Here is a 16,731-nt window from a genome sequence, read left to right on the forward strand (position 1 = left end):
ATGGCGTCCGCGGAACCGCCTCGCAAGAGGAGGCACGGCGAGGGAGAGGAGGGCGAGGCGAAAGGAGAGGAAGGGTCGGAGGAGGAAGGAGGGAGAGAAGAGGAGGGAGACCGCTGGGTGGGCCCTTTACCCGGGGAGGCCGTGCAGGTGAAAAAGAGGAAAGGTAAGGGCTGGGGGCGAAGAGCGGGGTGTCAGCCTCGCGGGACAGGGCGACTCTTCTTCAGCACTTTGTCGCTCCTCATGTTTCCTTCGGAGCCTCCGGTGTCGGGTGATTCGCTGCACCTTCTTTGGAGACGTGTTTAAATTGAGTTGCAGGCAGACCAAGGCTACCTGCCGCCCAGTGTGGGCACTGTGCTTGCGGATACCTGGCTCGGTGGTCATGATCTGTACGTAACTAACTGTTCACGGTGTTGCGAGGTGCAGCTGTTATGTCTCCTTTGCGCTCTTGACGCTTCTGACTTGACATGCTCTACCTTGCATGACATCCCCCTTAAGAGTGAAGCAGTTCTGTACGTGATGCTTAAAAAGGTAAAGGACCCCTGACAGTTATGTCCAGTCGCAGACGACTCTGGGGTTGCGGTGCTCATCTCGCTTTACAGGCGGCGTTTGTCCGCAGACAGTTTTTCCGGGTCATGTGGCCAGCATGGCTACGGAACACCAAAACCAGAGCAGCGCACGGAAACACCATTTACCTTCCTGCCGGAGCGGTACCTATTTATCTACTTGCACTTTTGGCATGCTTTCGAACTGCTAGGATGGCAGGAGCAGGGACCGAGCAACAGGAGCTCACCCCGTTGCAGGGATTCGAACCACAAGCCCAAGAGGCTCAGTTGTTTAGACCACAGCGCCACCCACGTCCCTGTCCCTGCGCATGCTTACCTGGCAGTAAGTCCCCCTGAAAGCACTGGTGCTTACTTCTCAGTAAATGTGGTTTGAGTTAGGTTACAAGTTAAATAATAGTGAATAGAATAGAATAGAATAGAATCATAGAGTTGGAAGAGACCACAAGGGCCATTGAGTCCAACCCCCTGCCAAGCAGGAAACACCATCAGAGCACTCCTGACATATGCTTGTCAAGCCTCTGCTTAAAGACCTCCAAAGAAGGAGACTCCACCACACTCCTTGGCAGCAAATTCCACAGTCGAACAGCTCTTACTGTCAGGAAGTTCTTCCTAATGTTTATATGGAATCTTCTTTCTTGTAGTTTGGATCCATTGCTCCGTGTCCGCTTCTCTGGAGCAGCAGAAAACAACCTTTCTCCCTCCTCTATGTGACATCCTTTTATATATTTGAACATGGCTATCATATCACCCCTTAACCTCCTCTTCTCCAGGCTAAACATGCCCAGCTCCCTTAGCCGTTCCTCATAAGACATCGTTTCCAGGCCTTTGACCATTTTGGTTGCCCTCCTCTGGACACGTTCCAGTTTGTCAGTGTCCTTCTTGAACTGTGGTGCCCAGAACTGGACACAGTACTCCAGGTGAGGTCTGACCAGAGCAGAATACAGTGGCACTATTACTTCCCTTGATCTAGATGCTATACTCCTATTGATGCAGCCCAGAATTGCATTGGCTTTTTTAGCTGCCACATCACACTGTTGGCTCATGTCAAGTTTGTGGTCAACTAAGACTCCTAGATCCTGTTCACATGTACTGCTCTCCGGGCTGGAATTTCCTTCTCCTATACTGTAGTGGCTCAAATACCACTGCATGCATTTTTATGTCTCGCCGAATGTTCTGGAGATTTTAAAATTCATTTTAAGTGGCACAGGTTGGGGTTCTCATGTTTAAATGTATCTCTGTGTACACATGCATGCATACAAACAATCCCTTCACTCAGTTTGACTCAGCTTTATTTTTATGGATACTTAAGTCATGTGAGCAGTCTGAAGTAGTGCAGTCCAAGCACAATTTTGCTGCTTGTGTGACAACTAGGGTTGCAGTTATGTGTACACTTACTAGTTTGTGTTGGGATCAAGCCACATATAACACTATGATACAGCTACACATCTGTTCTCATACCACAGTATTGAAAGAGAAGTTTGTTCAGTTTGGTCTCTTTTAAATCAAAATAGTTCGAATAATATTTTTGAAATGGAATACGATTTTTAGGAAACAATATTTCTTTATTTATAGTTCTTGAGTTTGAACATGTCTACCTGGATAATCTCCCCAGTGCTTCGATGTATGAACGCAGTTATATGCACAGAGATGTCATCACGCATGTAGTATGTACTAAGTAAGTCTTTTTTTTCTTTTTCTATTTTAAGTATTGTAGAATTGGACCGGATATATGTTTCAGGAATTGCATCTTGCCTAAAGAGTGCTTCATAACATTCCTGGATTGCAGGGGGTTGGACTAGATGTCCCTTGGAATCCCTTCTAATGCTATAATTCTATGCTTCTATAAGTGCAGCATAGCTCATCCTGCTTTTTAGCTCCAAGCTTAAAAGGGGGAAAGTTGTGACATGTCTTTGTTGCATTGAGTCTGTTTTGAGCATCTCTGAAGTGCGGCACAACTGTAAGAACCATCTCTAGAGTTTCAAACTCTGTAGGAGGGCTTGAGACAATCCATGTTGTAATATGCTTTGGAGACTCACCCAAGTGACCTTGTAAAGCCCATTGTGAAATGGAATAGCATCTCTGAGGTTCAGCATGTTGTATTAAATATCTTCCTTCTCTTTGGGGAATAAGTAGTGTCCTAGTGACTGCACCTGTGATTTGGCTTCTCAGACTAGCCAGAAGCTGCAGACTCCTGTGGAAGGTTGCTAGTGAAGCAGAGATCTAGGTTTGTGGTTCTTTTATAATATGAAGGTTATATGCTTGTACCTGCAGGACTGATTTTGTAATAACAGCCAGCCACGATGGACATGTCAAATTCTGGAAGAAAGTAGAAGAGGGAATTGAATTTGTTAAACATTTCCGTAGCCATTTAGGTAAGTTACTGTGTTTGGTATTTTCTTTTTTCAAAAAGAATATATTATTATTTCATCATTTAAATATGCTTTATAGCACACTTTAAAAACCCGTACTATATTTTAAAAATTGGGTTCTCTAAAGTTACTTAGCTTGAGTGATTAGTTTTTGTGCAAGTAGGGTAGCCAGATGACAGTGGGTAGACAGTTCTCCTGCGCCTTTAAAAGTTGCATAGAAGAAGACCTTTCAGCTGGTGTACCTTGCATGACAAGCAGCACCTGATGAAATTTCCTCTTCTACTGGTGCAGGAGTCCTGTCTTCTATTTGCTGCTGGTATGCACTGGGCTTCTGAGCTCTCTCTTCTTCAAGCCCTGGAATCACCTAAAAACCCTTCTTGAAAAACGGCTTTTCAGTATCAAATCAGATACTATATGGAGAACTGAGATCAGAAGACTGCAGAAGCTCTCAGTCCATATTGTGATCTTTGAATCCCAGCCTTCTAGGGCCATTTTATACATGACTATTCAGAAATAAATCCTACTGAGTTCAAAGGTACTTTATCTGTCCCTGCAGCTTTAGTTTGTGACATAATTCCATCTGAAGCATTTATATAGCAATTATGATTTTGTTCAATTTTTTCCTCAAACTTATTCTCTGTAAGTAGACTATTTCCTTTCTTTTGCTCGGAATAGGTGTTATTGAGAGCATTGCTGGTAGTTCAGAAGGTGCATTATTCTGCTCTGTTGGGGATGATAGAGCAATGAAGGTTTTTGATGTGGTGAACTTTGATATGATCAACATGCTGAAACTTGGGTAAGTCACTTTTCTTTTTTAATGGTCCTGGTAGATTTCTTAGTGCTTTAGAATACTTCTGTCTAAGAGGTAATTGGTTGTGATTGATTATGGCACACAAATAATGGTGACATGTCTAATTGCTGGTATACTTTTAATAAAGGAGCAGGAAGAATACAGCAAGCAAATACAGGGTTGCATTACATTGCATATAATCATGAATTGTGAGGGGGACATTTATCAGGAAAAATGTAAAGCAAATTATATTACTTATTTTAAAGTTGCAGTTATTTTGTTGAATTCAGATTCCTTGAGATAAGACATTGAAGAAAAATAAGTATTACTCTCCTCCTACAGCCTTACAGAAGGGACGCGGGTGGCGCTGTGGGTAAAACCTCAGCGCCTAGGACTTGCCGATCGCATGGTCAGCGGTTCGAATCCCCGCGGCGGGGTGCGCTCCCGTTGCTCGGTCCCAGCACCTGCCAACCTAGCAGTTCGAAAGCACCCCCGCGTGCAAGTAGATAAATAGGGACCGCTTACCAGCGGGAAGGTAAACGGCGTTCCGTGTGCTGCGCTGGCTCGCCAGAGCAGCTTCGTCACGCTGGCCACGTGACCTGGAAGTGTCTGCAGACAGCGCTGGCTCCCAGCCTCTAGAGTGAGATTAGCGCACAACCCTAGAGTCTGTCAACACTGGCCCGTACGGGCAGGGGTACCTTTACCTTTACCTTTTTACAGCCTTACAAGTGCTGCAAAGCACACCCAGAGTTTTACTTAATGCATGTCAGTTCAGGTGGAGTCTTGCATGAAAAAGAGATGAATGTGCCGAGCTGCCCACCTCCATTAAAGTAGCTGGGGAAATTAATGTACAGTATCTGTGAACTTCTTATGTGTTCTTCAGAGTTCATGTCACAGGTCATGCATATGTGTGTGGGAGAAGGTCCTTGGTGCAGTCTGTATGAGAAAGAGAATTTATGTCCTGCCATTCTTGTTTCTCTCTCTTAAAAAGAGAAATTTTAAACACAATGAAAAATGCTGGTGATGCCACAGGTGTTAGATTAGAATGCTGTCCACATGCAGGTCCCAACACACCCAATGAAGATCATGCTTACTTATATCACTGTAGTCAGTGGGATTTACCTACCAATCATGATTAGGATTTTATTGTTTCAGTCCAATCCTGTGCAGTGATTTACTGAGAATTTCTGTTAAGTGAGTGTTCACAGGATTTCCCCATGTGACTTGGGAGTGAGTTTCATTTAACACAGTGGGGATTACTTCTGAGAAAACTGCATAGATACGGGTTGCAAGTATAGTTAGCAAAATGCTAAACTGATTTTAAAAATGTCTGTTACAAAACAGTTCATGCTGGACTGTGTAGCTTCATGTAGGCTAAACAGAATAGCTTCATGAACTGAATAAAATGAAAGTGATTGCTCTACAGAATAGGAATTATAATATTTGTTAATGAAATGGTCATCTTGTAGGAAATAATATGTTTTGCCTAAAAACCTTGTTAAATTAAAGCAATATTTCAAAATATTCTGGAGAAAAATTATTCCATATGTTTTGATGATTATTAGCATTTTTATTTAGAATATTGAATTTAAATATTTAATCTATATTCCTAAAATCATGCCAATCCAATTGTTCTTTTTGTTTTAGCTACTACCCTGGCCAGTGTGAATGGGTGTATTGCCCAGGAGATGCAATATCTTCAGTTGCAGCGTCTGAGAAGAGTACTGGGAAAATATTCATATATGATGGTCGAGGAAACAATCAGCCACTTCACATTTTTGATAAGCTTCACACATCGCCTCTTACTCAGATACGACTGAACTCTGTCTATAAAGTCATAGTGTCATCTGACAAGTCTGGAATGATTGAATACTGGACTGGGCCTCGCCATGAATACAAATTTCCCAAAAATGTGAATTGGGAATATAAAACAGACACTGATTTATATGAATTTGCTAAGTGTAAAGCATACCTAACTAGTATATGTTTCTCCCCTGATGGCAAAAAAATGGCTACTATTGGTTCTGACAGAAAAGTCCGAATTTTCAGATTTTTGACTGGGAAACTGATGAGGGTCTTCGATGAATCTTTGAGTGTAAGTATATATATTTTTCAACATTCAGTTACTTGCCAGTACAGATGATCTTTTTTTTATTTCTTTCACAGATGAGAAATACATATATATAAATCATCCTCTATAAAAGGAATATTTTCAGCATTACATTGCAATATCTGTTTAACATTATTACTACACTGGCGATTTATTCTTCTTTTAGTTACCGTATTTTTCGCACCATAGGGCACACCGGACCATAGGGCGCACCCAGTTTTTAGGGGGGGGAAATCAAGAAAAAAAATATTTCCCCCCCCAGCCCCAAAGAACAGCGTACAGGCTGCACACAACCTCTCCCTGCCAGAGGGGTTGTGCGCAGCTATGGAACAAGCGAAGGCAGCGAGCAGGATGGATCCCGCTCACTGTTTTGGCTTCCCCTTTAGCCCTGTGCAGCCTCTCCTTGCCGGGAGACGCTGCGCAGGGCTAAAGAATCCATAGCCCCGTGCAGCCTCTCCTTGCCGGAGGGGTTGCACGCATCTATGGAAGAAGCCAAGGCAGCCAGCGGGATGGATCCCACTCGCTGTTTTGGCTTCCCCTTTAGCCCCATGCAGCCTCTCCTTGCCAGGAGACGCTGCGCAGGGCTAAAGAAGCCATAGCCCCGTGCAGCCTCTCCCTGCCGGAGGGGTTGCGCGCGGCTATGGCACAAGCTTGCATTCGCTCCATAGGACGCACACACATTTCCCCTCAATTTTTGGAGGGGAAAAACTGCGTCCAATAGAGCAAAAAATACGGTATACTCCTCAGAGTATGTGGGCTAATAGAATAAAGATTCTGATACAAATGGATACCATGAAGTTAACAATCAAGGAAAAACTAAATGGTATTTTTAGAAGACTTTACTGTTGTTACAAATGTTAACTGAATTACTTTTATTGTGCTTTCTAATAAAATTTTATTACTTTTAATTTTCTTCAACTCACATTACTTAACTGTCTAACTACTATAACCTTGTCAGATGCCACATCCAATATATGAATTGCCAACATTTTGCTATACATGTTGAAGTATGTATTTTAATTGTGTAAAGACATATGTAACTAACATTGTTGTATGTTACATAAATTGACCTCATTAGCACATAATACTAAACTGTGTTTTGTTTAGCCAAAATATGGCTCATCAGAGTGACCATAATTTTTTTCTGGCAAGAAACCATGATGTGAAGCCGTGGATTCTTGTGGGCTTATAAACCATGGCTTGTTTAAATTCTGGTTTGATGTTATATTTTAACCATGCTTAACCATGGCTTGTTTGACCATCTCACATTAAATACTGTCAATCTACAGTGGCAAGAGCAGCTGGAAAACAAACCAAGCTTTGGAGAAATAAGTCATGTTTTATTAGCTCATCTATGAGACTTGTGTTTTGAACAAATCATGGTTAGGTCAAACCATGGCTTAGAGTTATGTGCAAACACAGCATTTATGTGCATACTCAATCTCCTTTGCACATGAATAGAGCACATGAATAGATGTGGCATCTCCATGAAAATAATTCTGCCAACATTACTAAACTCTTGCAGATAAAACTATACTAAATTAAAAACCAATGTAGCCTCCTGCAAAATAAATAAATAAATAAATAAGAAAGAATTTAGGTGTTGTGTTTGATGAGCTATATTGATTTATTCATTGAACTTATAACCATTTTATCATATGTCTCAAAGCAGCTTACAGAAACAATTAACATGCATTATACAGAATTTATTAAAAATAAATCCAAGTCAAGTTCTACACATATTATAGGTAGGTGTCTTGTTTCTGTAGATGTTTACTGAGCTGCAACAAATGAGACAACAGCTGCCTGACATGGAATTTGGTCGGCGTATGGCTGTGGAGCGGGAGCTGGAAAAAGTGGATGCTGTCAGGCTAATTAACATCATTTTTGATGAAACGGGACACTTTGTGCTCTATGGGACAATGTTGGGAATCAAGGTCATAAATGTGGAAACAAACCGGTAAGTCTTGCTCTTATTATTTCATGTTAGCTGTACCTATGTTGCTTTGTTCAGGGATTTCCAAGAGATTTTAAAGAAAGAAGCTCAGCCTTCATAGGCTCTTTAATTGTTCCAAATTGATACATAATACAGTTAAATAGAATTGAGTTGGCATTACTCATTGGGAGAGCTATAGCTCAGTGGTAGAACATCTGCCTTGCATGCAGAAGGTCCCAATTTCAAACGCTGACTTCTCCAGGTAGGGCTAGGAGAGACTTCTGTCTGAAATAGTGGAGAGCACTTGCCAGACAGTGCTGACTGTACTGAGCCAATTGGATCCAATGGTCTCACTTTGTATAAAGCAGTTTCCTCTGTTCCTATGATCCATGTTAGTTAATTTATATGATTAGTGCCACCTGATCTGCTAGTGAAATGCTTACCATTTTTTATCACCTATGGGGAATAATGTCTGCTTTTCAGAAAGTAAGCTCTGATATTTTGGTAGTTTGTCTGACAATCACAACTCTGCTATGTAGGTGAATAGCCATGGTTTCTGGTTGGCTTGCTTAAACTATGGTTCGAACCCCCACATCCCACCCACCCCCTGATATAGTAGTCCTGTGACAGGTTTAGAAGAAAATGGCCTTGTGAGTTAATTGTACCCCCTTGGGACCAAGGTTAGCCCACGGAATGGAGGCCCACCCCCACCCCCCAGATCTAAAGATTCTGTGCCCATTTTCACATTCCTGGTGAATGATGGTAGGGGACTATCCACATAATTTGCAGATTTCCATTGGTTAAGTGATTCCAGATCATACATTTTCATCAGCTACCCATCTGGGACCCATAATATGAGAAGCGATACTTTAGATCAGCTTTCTGATGTGTTATAACTGACACTTTTTCATTGTCCATTTGTATTAAAAGTATTACTTCCAAATATGTTTGTTAAGAACATAACAGCCCTGCTGTATTGGGCCAGAAGTTTACCTGGTTTCTAAGCCCACAGTGCCTTCCAGAAGGTCGTCGATATCCCTATGATGTACTGGGGATCTTTGCTTCCAAATGAATCCAAAAATTAATATGATGTTTGGATGCAGGGTGCTCTGAAATATTACATATTAAAGGCAGGCTACATAATGATTTTGAAGTTCATGAATTTTCCTTTCCTGTATGTAGATGTGTTAGAATCCTAGGCAAGCAGGAGAACATCAGGGTCATGCAACTGGCTCTGTTCCAAGGTGTCGCAAAGAAACACCGTGCTGCTGTTACAGTAGAGATGAAAGCATCCGACAATCCCGTTCTTCAGAATATCCAAGCTGATCCAACAATAATCTGCACCTCCTTCAAAAAGAACAGATTTTATATGGTAAGTTTATACCAGGGGATCTAGCTGGCAGTTTTCCCACCCCCTGTAGGCTACTTTTAGCAGATGGGTGTGCTGCCCATCTTTCAGTCACCTAAAGTTGCCAAGTGATTTTCCCTTTTTGATAGCCTTTGGTATAATACTCTTCACATATCTTACAACTTGGTTCTAATTCTAATATGAATTTTAGTAAATTTTTGTACTTCCTTACACCAAACAACTAGGGTGGGGGTGTCTTGGTGACTATTTCATTAAGAGAACTCCGCTTGAGGTGAAAATGCAGGTAGAAACCTTCAAAGATACAGGGGCCACAGAAGCATGTCTTTAAAGCTAAAGCTAAGTTTAGCTCACATAAAAACTTAGTATTTTTTGTTGAGATTTTTGTTGAGATGTTGACAGTCTTCAGATATTCTAAAAGTATGCCAAAGGGCAATTCTTTTCACTTGGCATAGGACCAGAAACAGTTTGCAAACTACAGGAAGACGGGAAGCCTTTCAGTTCAGCAACATAATATGGTGCCTGGGAAGCCTATCACTAGTTAGGAACAATATGTCTTTGGAACTACAGTGTATGATCCTTCCAATTCCATTAGTCAACAAGAGAAACAAGGATGCTACTGCTATCTTGTCCTTCAGTTTACCAAACGGGAACCAGAAGACACCAAAAGTGCAGATTCTGACAGAGATGTATTTAATGAGAAGCCATCTAAAGAAGAGGTCATGGCAGCCACTCAAGCTGAAGGACCCAAGCGAGTTTCTGATAGTGCCATTATCCACACAAGCATGGGAGATATACATGTCAAGCTCTTCCCTGTTGAGTATGTATATGAATACTTTTATATTTCCTTCCATTTTTAATAAAGACCCCCATTATCTTGAGCTACTGTTGGACCATTTACTAGCATCATTGACAGAGCTGCACCTATTCCCTTGGTTTGCTTATGTTCCATTCCCTCATATCTAGGGTACCACCATTTTTGCTCTGTAAAACCTTTTTACCACTACTGCTTTCTCTTACATTGTGATAAAGGGAAGAAGCTTGTAAGCTTTTCATTTCTCCATAACAAGAAGGCAATTTTAATTTGTAATATGCAAAATGATTCACAGAATGTGATCATGAATGAAGAGTTGTCTTCCTACTCAGTGATCTGTCAGGTGGCCCCTAGTTCTTTATGGATATCGATAGTTGCAGTCAAGTGCTCTCTCAGTTTCACTAGAGCATCTACAAATATGGACTAATTCAAAACATTACCCAATTCCAGTGCACTAAGTACTAACATCTAATACCTTTTAACTGCAGGTGTCCCAAAACAGTGGAAAACTTCTGTGTACATAGTAGGAATGGGTACTACAATGGCCACACCTTTCACCGCATAATCAAGGTAACTTTGGTATTAGTAACAATATTTCTGTGTTTTCAAATGTTGTTGAGCATGTTAGATAAACAGGGCTGCAATATCTTTAATTTTTCCTGTCCCATAATGGCTTATGCACATCTTATTCTTAAGTCCTACCCTACTTGTGGATTTTGCATTTCTGAAGGATTTTGTGCAGAATTCCAAAACTGTAATCACAGCATATCAATCTATGGGATACAGTGGTGTCACCACTGTAGATAAAATGGATAGACATTTTTTCTCCTTTCTTGGTAATACTGAAATTTGGATCTCTTAATGACACTGATTAATAGTATATTGAGTCAGACCAAAAAAAGTACTTCACACAGTGCATAATTAATTTTCAAAATTCGTTGCTGAGATGTAGTAATGGCACTAGACTTTAAAAACGGATTTGACACGTTCACAGAGGATAAGGCTACATCTATGGATGGTGGTCCTGATGGCAGTATGGTACTTCCTGGTTCAGAGGCTGTATGTTTCTGAGTATCAGTTCTGGAAACAGCAGCAGGAGGAGGCTGTTGTCTTCAAGTCCTGCTTGTGGGCTTTCTGGAGGCATCTGATTTAGCCACCATTTTAAGCAGGATGTTGGACTGTGCCTAATCCAGCAGGGCTGCTAATGTCCTAAAGTGTGATTTTTCTTTCTCCCCCTCCAAACATAGGGCTTCATGATCCAAACTGGAGATCCTACTGGAACCGGAATGGGAGGTGAAAGTATCTGGGGAGGAGAATTTGAGGACGAGTTTCACTCAACTTTGCGGCATGACAGGCCCTACACACTTAGTATGGCTAATGCAGGACCAAATACCAACGGCTCACAGTTTTTTGTAACAGTAGTACCAACTGTAAGTACCATGTCTGATGTCTTAACAGTGGTCATTGAACTGCCTCTGAGTAGCAAACGTTTTGAGGCTGTTGGTAGATGGAAAGGTATTCCATTGTGTCTGTTGTCTGTTGTCTAGGATGAGGAAGCCTATGGACTTCCAGATGTTGTTGAACTACAGCTCCTGTCATCTTGTGACTATTAATCATGCAGGCCATGCAATGCAAGTTATAGTCCTGTAACTGAAAAACCACGTTTCCTGTCCCTAGTCTACTTGGTGGTTATAGGGGAAGGAGCTGAAGGCAGCCACCATATTACATTAGCTGCAGAAAAACATTGTTGTTATACTTTGTTTCCCCGAACAGATGAGGTAATGAGCCTGTACGTGGCCTGTACCATTTCAGTTGTGGGTGGGAGCACCATGATTGAATGCTTAAGAGACCCAGCATCTTTTGCTGCCCTTGACAGCCAGCTGGAATTTGTTACTATATGCTCTGCCTTATCTCACAACTCAGCAGAGTAGCAGGGTCTTCTCTGATGTGGAATTGGGCTTTGAGAGCACTTGGAGGCATTGAGTTTGGTTATACTGTGATGCTTCCAAAGCTTGCCACAATTGCAGGAATGAACCCCTACCCTACTGCTGGGCTTATGAGAACAGCAAGGAGACACGTTGTACAGGGTGCGTCCTTTAAAAGAGGCCCCGTGGATACAGAATACACATGTTCCACAGGGCCTCTTTTAAAAGACTCACCCTGTATATGTAACTGTGCTTCAGAGGGTTTGGAGAAGCAGGAAGAAGTTTGAAGAGCATCAGCATCCCTCTGAAACCAGTGCAACACTGGATATGAGCTATTGCCCACTTCTCATTTTTTGTGCATATGTCAGGTTAAGAGATGCTGGCTATTAGCAAACCCCTATGTTCCTCTGCAGACACTGGCTGAAAAGTCCAAATGGAGTAGTTCTCTGTAACACAGCTTTAATCTGATTACTTTTTAAAATTAAAAACATATCTTGCCCTTCTTCTGAGGTGCTTGTGACATCCTATCTGTTTTATTCTTGCTACTACCAGATCTGGAAGATAGTGATTGACCCAAAGTGTGCTGCAGTTCAAGGCTGAGTTTCTATCTGAAGGCAGGGGTCCCTGGCCAAGTCCAACACTTGTCTTTCTCCCACTAGATAGGCCTCATCCCTGAATGACTTGCATCCAGTGTGGCTGGGCAGAAAACTTTCTAGGTCGGGTCTCTCCCACCCCCCTCTGTTATCCTCTGGCAGGATAACAGAGACATGGGGAGAGGTTTTAACATCAAACCTACTACGCAGCTGCTCTCCTGGCTGCTTACCATCAAGAGATGAGTTATCTGTTTCATATTATTGTTATGTTATATGCTGCCTTGTGAACCACTAGATTGGAAAGGGGGATACACATATTTAATATAAATAGCTTAAATAATCTGTTTGGTAAGAAGGTAGCAGGATTTAGTTCTCCTACCCCACCCCCCACCAAATGATCAAAACTTGTCCACAACCTAATGTGTGCACAGAAACTGTAAAGGCAGTACCAGTTTTGTGTTTATGGTTCATTATCCAGCTTGGGATATGTCTGCGGAAACTGCTTCCGTGCACATGTAGCCTTTTGGAGAGTTAAACGTGTCAGCAAACAAACAAGCATTAAGTGTAATAGTGTTTAATTACAGAGATCCCGTTAGCGATAGTTTACATTACACAGTTCTCAGTATAGTAACTTGAGATTTAATCATAATTTTCTCTTTCTTTTGCTCCGTCAACTTGATATATGCCCTTGCACAGCCATGGCTGGACAACAAACACAGTGTATTTGGAAGAGTATCTAAAGGAATGGAAGTCGTTCAGAGAATTTCAAATGTGAAAGTCAACCCCAAAACTGACAAGCCCTATGAAGATGTCAGCATTATTAATATCACAGTGAAATGAAATAAGAGTTTTAAAGAAACCTTGCAATTAAGGGACTTCAAAAACGATGCACCTCGTATCTCAGTTTTTCTACTGTGGAAGGGTTGGTACCTGTTCTGAAACTTTCTAATCATTATGTGTCCGAGGTGCTCTCAGCTGTATCTTTTTTTAAAATGTTTTTTATACAAAAAATAAAAGCCAGCCATGTTAAGAAAAATATGCATCTTGTGTATATATTGCAATGATTTCTAATATGGAAAAATGCTGCAGCATTGTGAGCAGCTCTGTTCCAGCACTGAGATATTTTTGTGTCTTCCAGCTCATTACCCACAAAATAGAATGGGGGGGGAAGGTTTTTTAGGGTTTTGAATGTATTTAATTGCAAATACAACATGTAACCATAATCATTACTGTGCATTCTTGACAATAAGAATCTCTTTATACTAAATAACATACAAAACAAGTGATAATTTGAGCCGCTGATATTTGCTAATACTAAATAGGTATCATTTAAGTTTTTAGTGGAATTGTTATAAAAGGATTATAGTGATTTGTCCCTTTCTTAATCCATTGTTCTTGGAATTTGAGCAAGATTGGGAAAAGTTTATCTTTTTCCCCCTGGCAGATGGTTGCAGGGTGTGTACGTTCCTATTTGGGAGGCAGCAAAGGTGCATAACCTTGCGACACCTTCTGGCAAACCACTACCAGATAATTCCCTACTTCCATCCATCAGCTTCCCTCCTTTATGGGGTGGAATCCCTGCAGTCTGTCTGCAGGAGAAAAGCAAAACTGCTGCTTCAGGGTGGCTCAGGGTGGGTTCATTGAAGAACTTGGGGGATGGGACAGGGCAGGAGGAACAATCTCTCTCTCTGCACTAGATGGCAATAATGAGGAAGTGGTTCCCGCAACTTGCAGTTTCTTAGAAGTGCTTGGTTTGGAAGAAGAGCAAGTGATGCTAAATATCTTAGCTGTGTTGAGGAAGAGCAGAAGGGGTACCCAGAGAGGGGAAGGAGGGTGAGAACCATCCCACTTTACTTAAGCCCTGTAATCCTCTTCATTGCGTTCAGGGGTTGTCCCAAGAAAACCTTGCTTCAGTAATCCCTGGAAGGAAGACATATGAGAACAGTGAGTGGGGTGGCTGTCATTTGCCAGCATTACCTAGGCACCTCCACTGGCTTCTGGTTTCAATTTTACCTGCTAGCTTCAGACTGCAGGCTATCAATGCATATCGGCCAGTTTCCCTTCACTCATCACCTTCATTTTGTGCCCCAAGACTAACTCAGGTCAAACTCTGAACATGCACACATGTGCCATTTGTTTTGACCACATTCTTATGCGAGCAGACATCTATAAAGAATGGCAGGAGACACTTAGCATTCATTTGAAACCTTCCACTCCCACTTACAAATATAAACCATCCAACTTCCAGACACATTCACTCATTATTCACTTTCTTGGTTGACCATAAATAAATATTTGATTGGGGGGGAAATAAAAATTAAGTGGCAAAAATCTACTTCAGAAAGACGACACATTCCACCAGCTGGTTAGAGAATTTTTATTGTTAGGGAGTCCAAGGCCATTTTGAAATCACACCATCAAATTTTTTTAATCCAACATTGTTTTGTGAGCTATTTTATACCTTGTGTAGCCCCAGAACATGGAATTCTTGGTGCGACAACCCCTCTCAGTACTTTCATTCACTCCCAATCCACAATTAGAAAAGAATTCATTACATACAGTTAAAAGCTAGAGTATGTCAAGGAATGAAGCCCTATACATTAATACGTTATTTTTTGAAGCAATATGTTAATATACACCTCTTTTTTGTCACTGAATGTTGCATTTTAGTTTCACAGTTAAAACTAGACTATGACCCAATTGTTTTACAAACTGTCTGTTCTTAATACAGCTTTTATGCTAACCTTTAAAAATCTCCTTGGAGTTGAAACACTTTCTTAAAAACTAGCACATATCAGTATACTAAACTGAGTTGAAGCTCAACATCATATGAAACAAGCTTGAAGTTTATAGCTGAAATTGTTATATACAGTACAAACAAGCTGCTAAAATTTTATCTCGTAATTGTTTGAATTCAAACAAATGCAACACTTATGTTCACAGTCACTTAAGTGGATTTCAATACTTTTAACGCAAGCCCACTACATTTATAGTAGAGCTTGACAGGAACAAACAGGTTTTTGAAAAACAAGTATTTATCCAATGTCCTAAAACATCTTGAGTGTTTTACAAGGAGAGCCCAGAACAATAACGCTACAGCAATTAAAGCCACAGAACAATTCACATTTACCCTTCCCAACCGCTGCATTATCACGTGTTGTCATGCATCTGAATAGTGTTGAAAAATAAAAGAGGGTATAAATAAGTGAAAGCCTGGCCTCACTGAAATGCAGTCAAAAGTCTCCAAATTATTTCAAACACACACAGCTAGGCCTTCCACATAAATGCATCCAGTCTAGGTTTGTGGTATGCTGTGAAGAGGCTATTCATTGAGGCAGAGGAAAGTTCCTTGAGGGTAAAGGTCTCTTGTATGGGCAGTGATAGCCACTTGCTGTAACAAAGCAGGATTCGGCAAACAAGATTTCAGTTAAAGTGAGAGTGGTTGTAAGTATCTGCTTCATCTAGAAGAGCCAGAAAAGAAAGGAACTGCACCATGACAACAACTGTATCTCAGCTAAGTAGCAGAATTCGCATGCTTAAAATCAGTCCTAGAATTTGTGGCAGCCTACTATACGCAATATTCCTTCCTAACTGAACACTGCATGAAGCTTTCAAGGTATTCAGACACTTTGGAGTCTTATACTTGTAAAGAGTTTGAGAGCCCTTAGTAACATTTTTCTAGATCAGCTTACCAGGAAAATTTCACCAAAAAGGTTGGAAAGGTAGTTCTGCAATCCTACATTCAATTACACAGGTACGAGCCTCACTGGACACAGTGCAACTTAATCTCCCACCCCACCCCCCAAAAACCTATGCATGGTTTTACGCTGCATCCCTCAATGCGTATAGCTGGTTACAAAAAGCAACATGTTCAACCATTTCAGGATTAACGTTTTGAACAGACCTCTATTTGAAGTAAACACATGTTGCATGTGGAACCATGAACAGCTGGTGAGGTGCTGCTCTGGGTAAGCTGATATACTGCTACCCTCAAAGTATTATCTAATTACTAGTTATAATTATCTAATATTAGTTGTGTTGTGTTATCTAGAACCAACATAGGGAAAACAGTCTACTCAAAGGGTTTCTGAAAAGAACATTACGGGCCAGATTCAACTAACCCAGCCAGCACTAGGACTCCTGCTAATGCAATGCAGCTCCCCCCCTCCTTTCCCAAATCTGCTCTGGAAGGTTGGTAAAACCCCTGGAACAGTCCATGGGAAGGAGAGGGAGGATAATTTTGTCCGGCAAGCAGAAATTCTTGT

The 16,731-nt window shown here is 41.3% G+C and overlaps 1 protein-coding gene across 1 annotated transcript; it reads left to right on the forward strand.

Moving 5' to 3' along the window:
- On the forward strand, positions 1 to 13,504 carry PPWD1 (peptidylprolyl isomerase domain and WD repeat containing 1). Its single transcript, XM_053408084.1, has 11 exons — positions 1 to 163; positions 2,136 to 2,238; positions 2,835 to 2,935; positions 3,608 to 3,728; positions 5,370 to 5,817; positions 7,602 to 7,792; positions 8,951 to 9,140; positions 9,773 to 9,954; positions 10,437 to 10,518; positions 11,196 to 11,378; positions 13,163 to 13,504. The coding sequence occupies exons 1-11, from the start codon at positions 1 to 3 to the stop codon at positions 13,304 to 13,306; spliced, it is 1,908 nt and encodes a 635-aa protein (XP_053264059.1). The 3' UTR covers positions 13,307 to 13,504.
- Positions 13,505 to 16,731: the final 3,227 nt, after the last annotated feature.

This window comes from Podarcis raffonei, chromosome 11 (genome assembly GCF_027172205.1).
Source record: "Podarcis raffonei isolate rPodRaf1 chromosome 11, rPodRaf1.pri, whole genome shotgun sequence".
NCBI classification, from domain to species: Eukaryota; Metazoa; Chordata; class Lepidosauria; order Squamata; family Lacertidae; genus Podarcis; species Podarcis raffonei.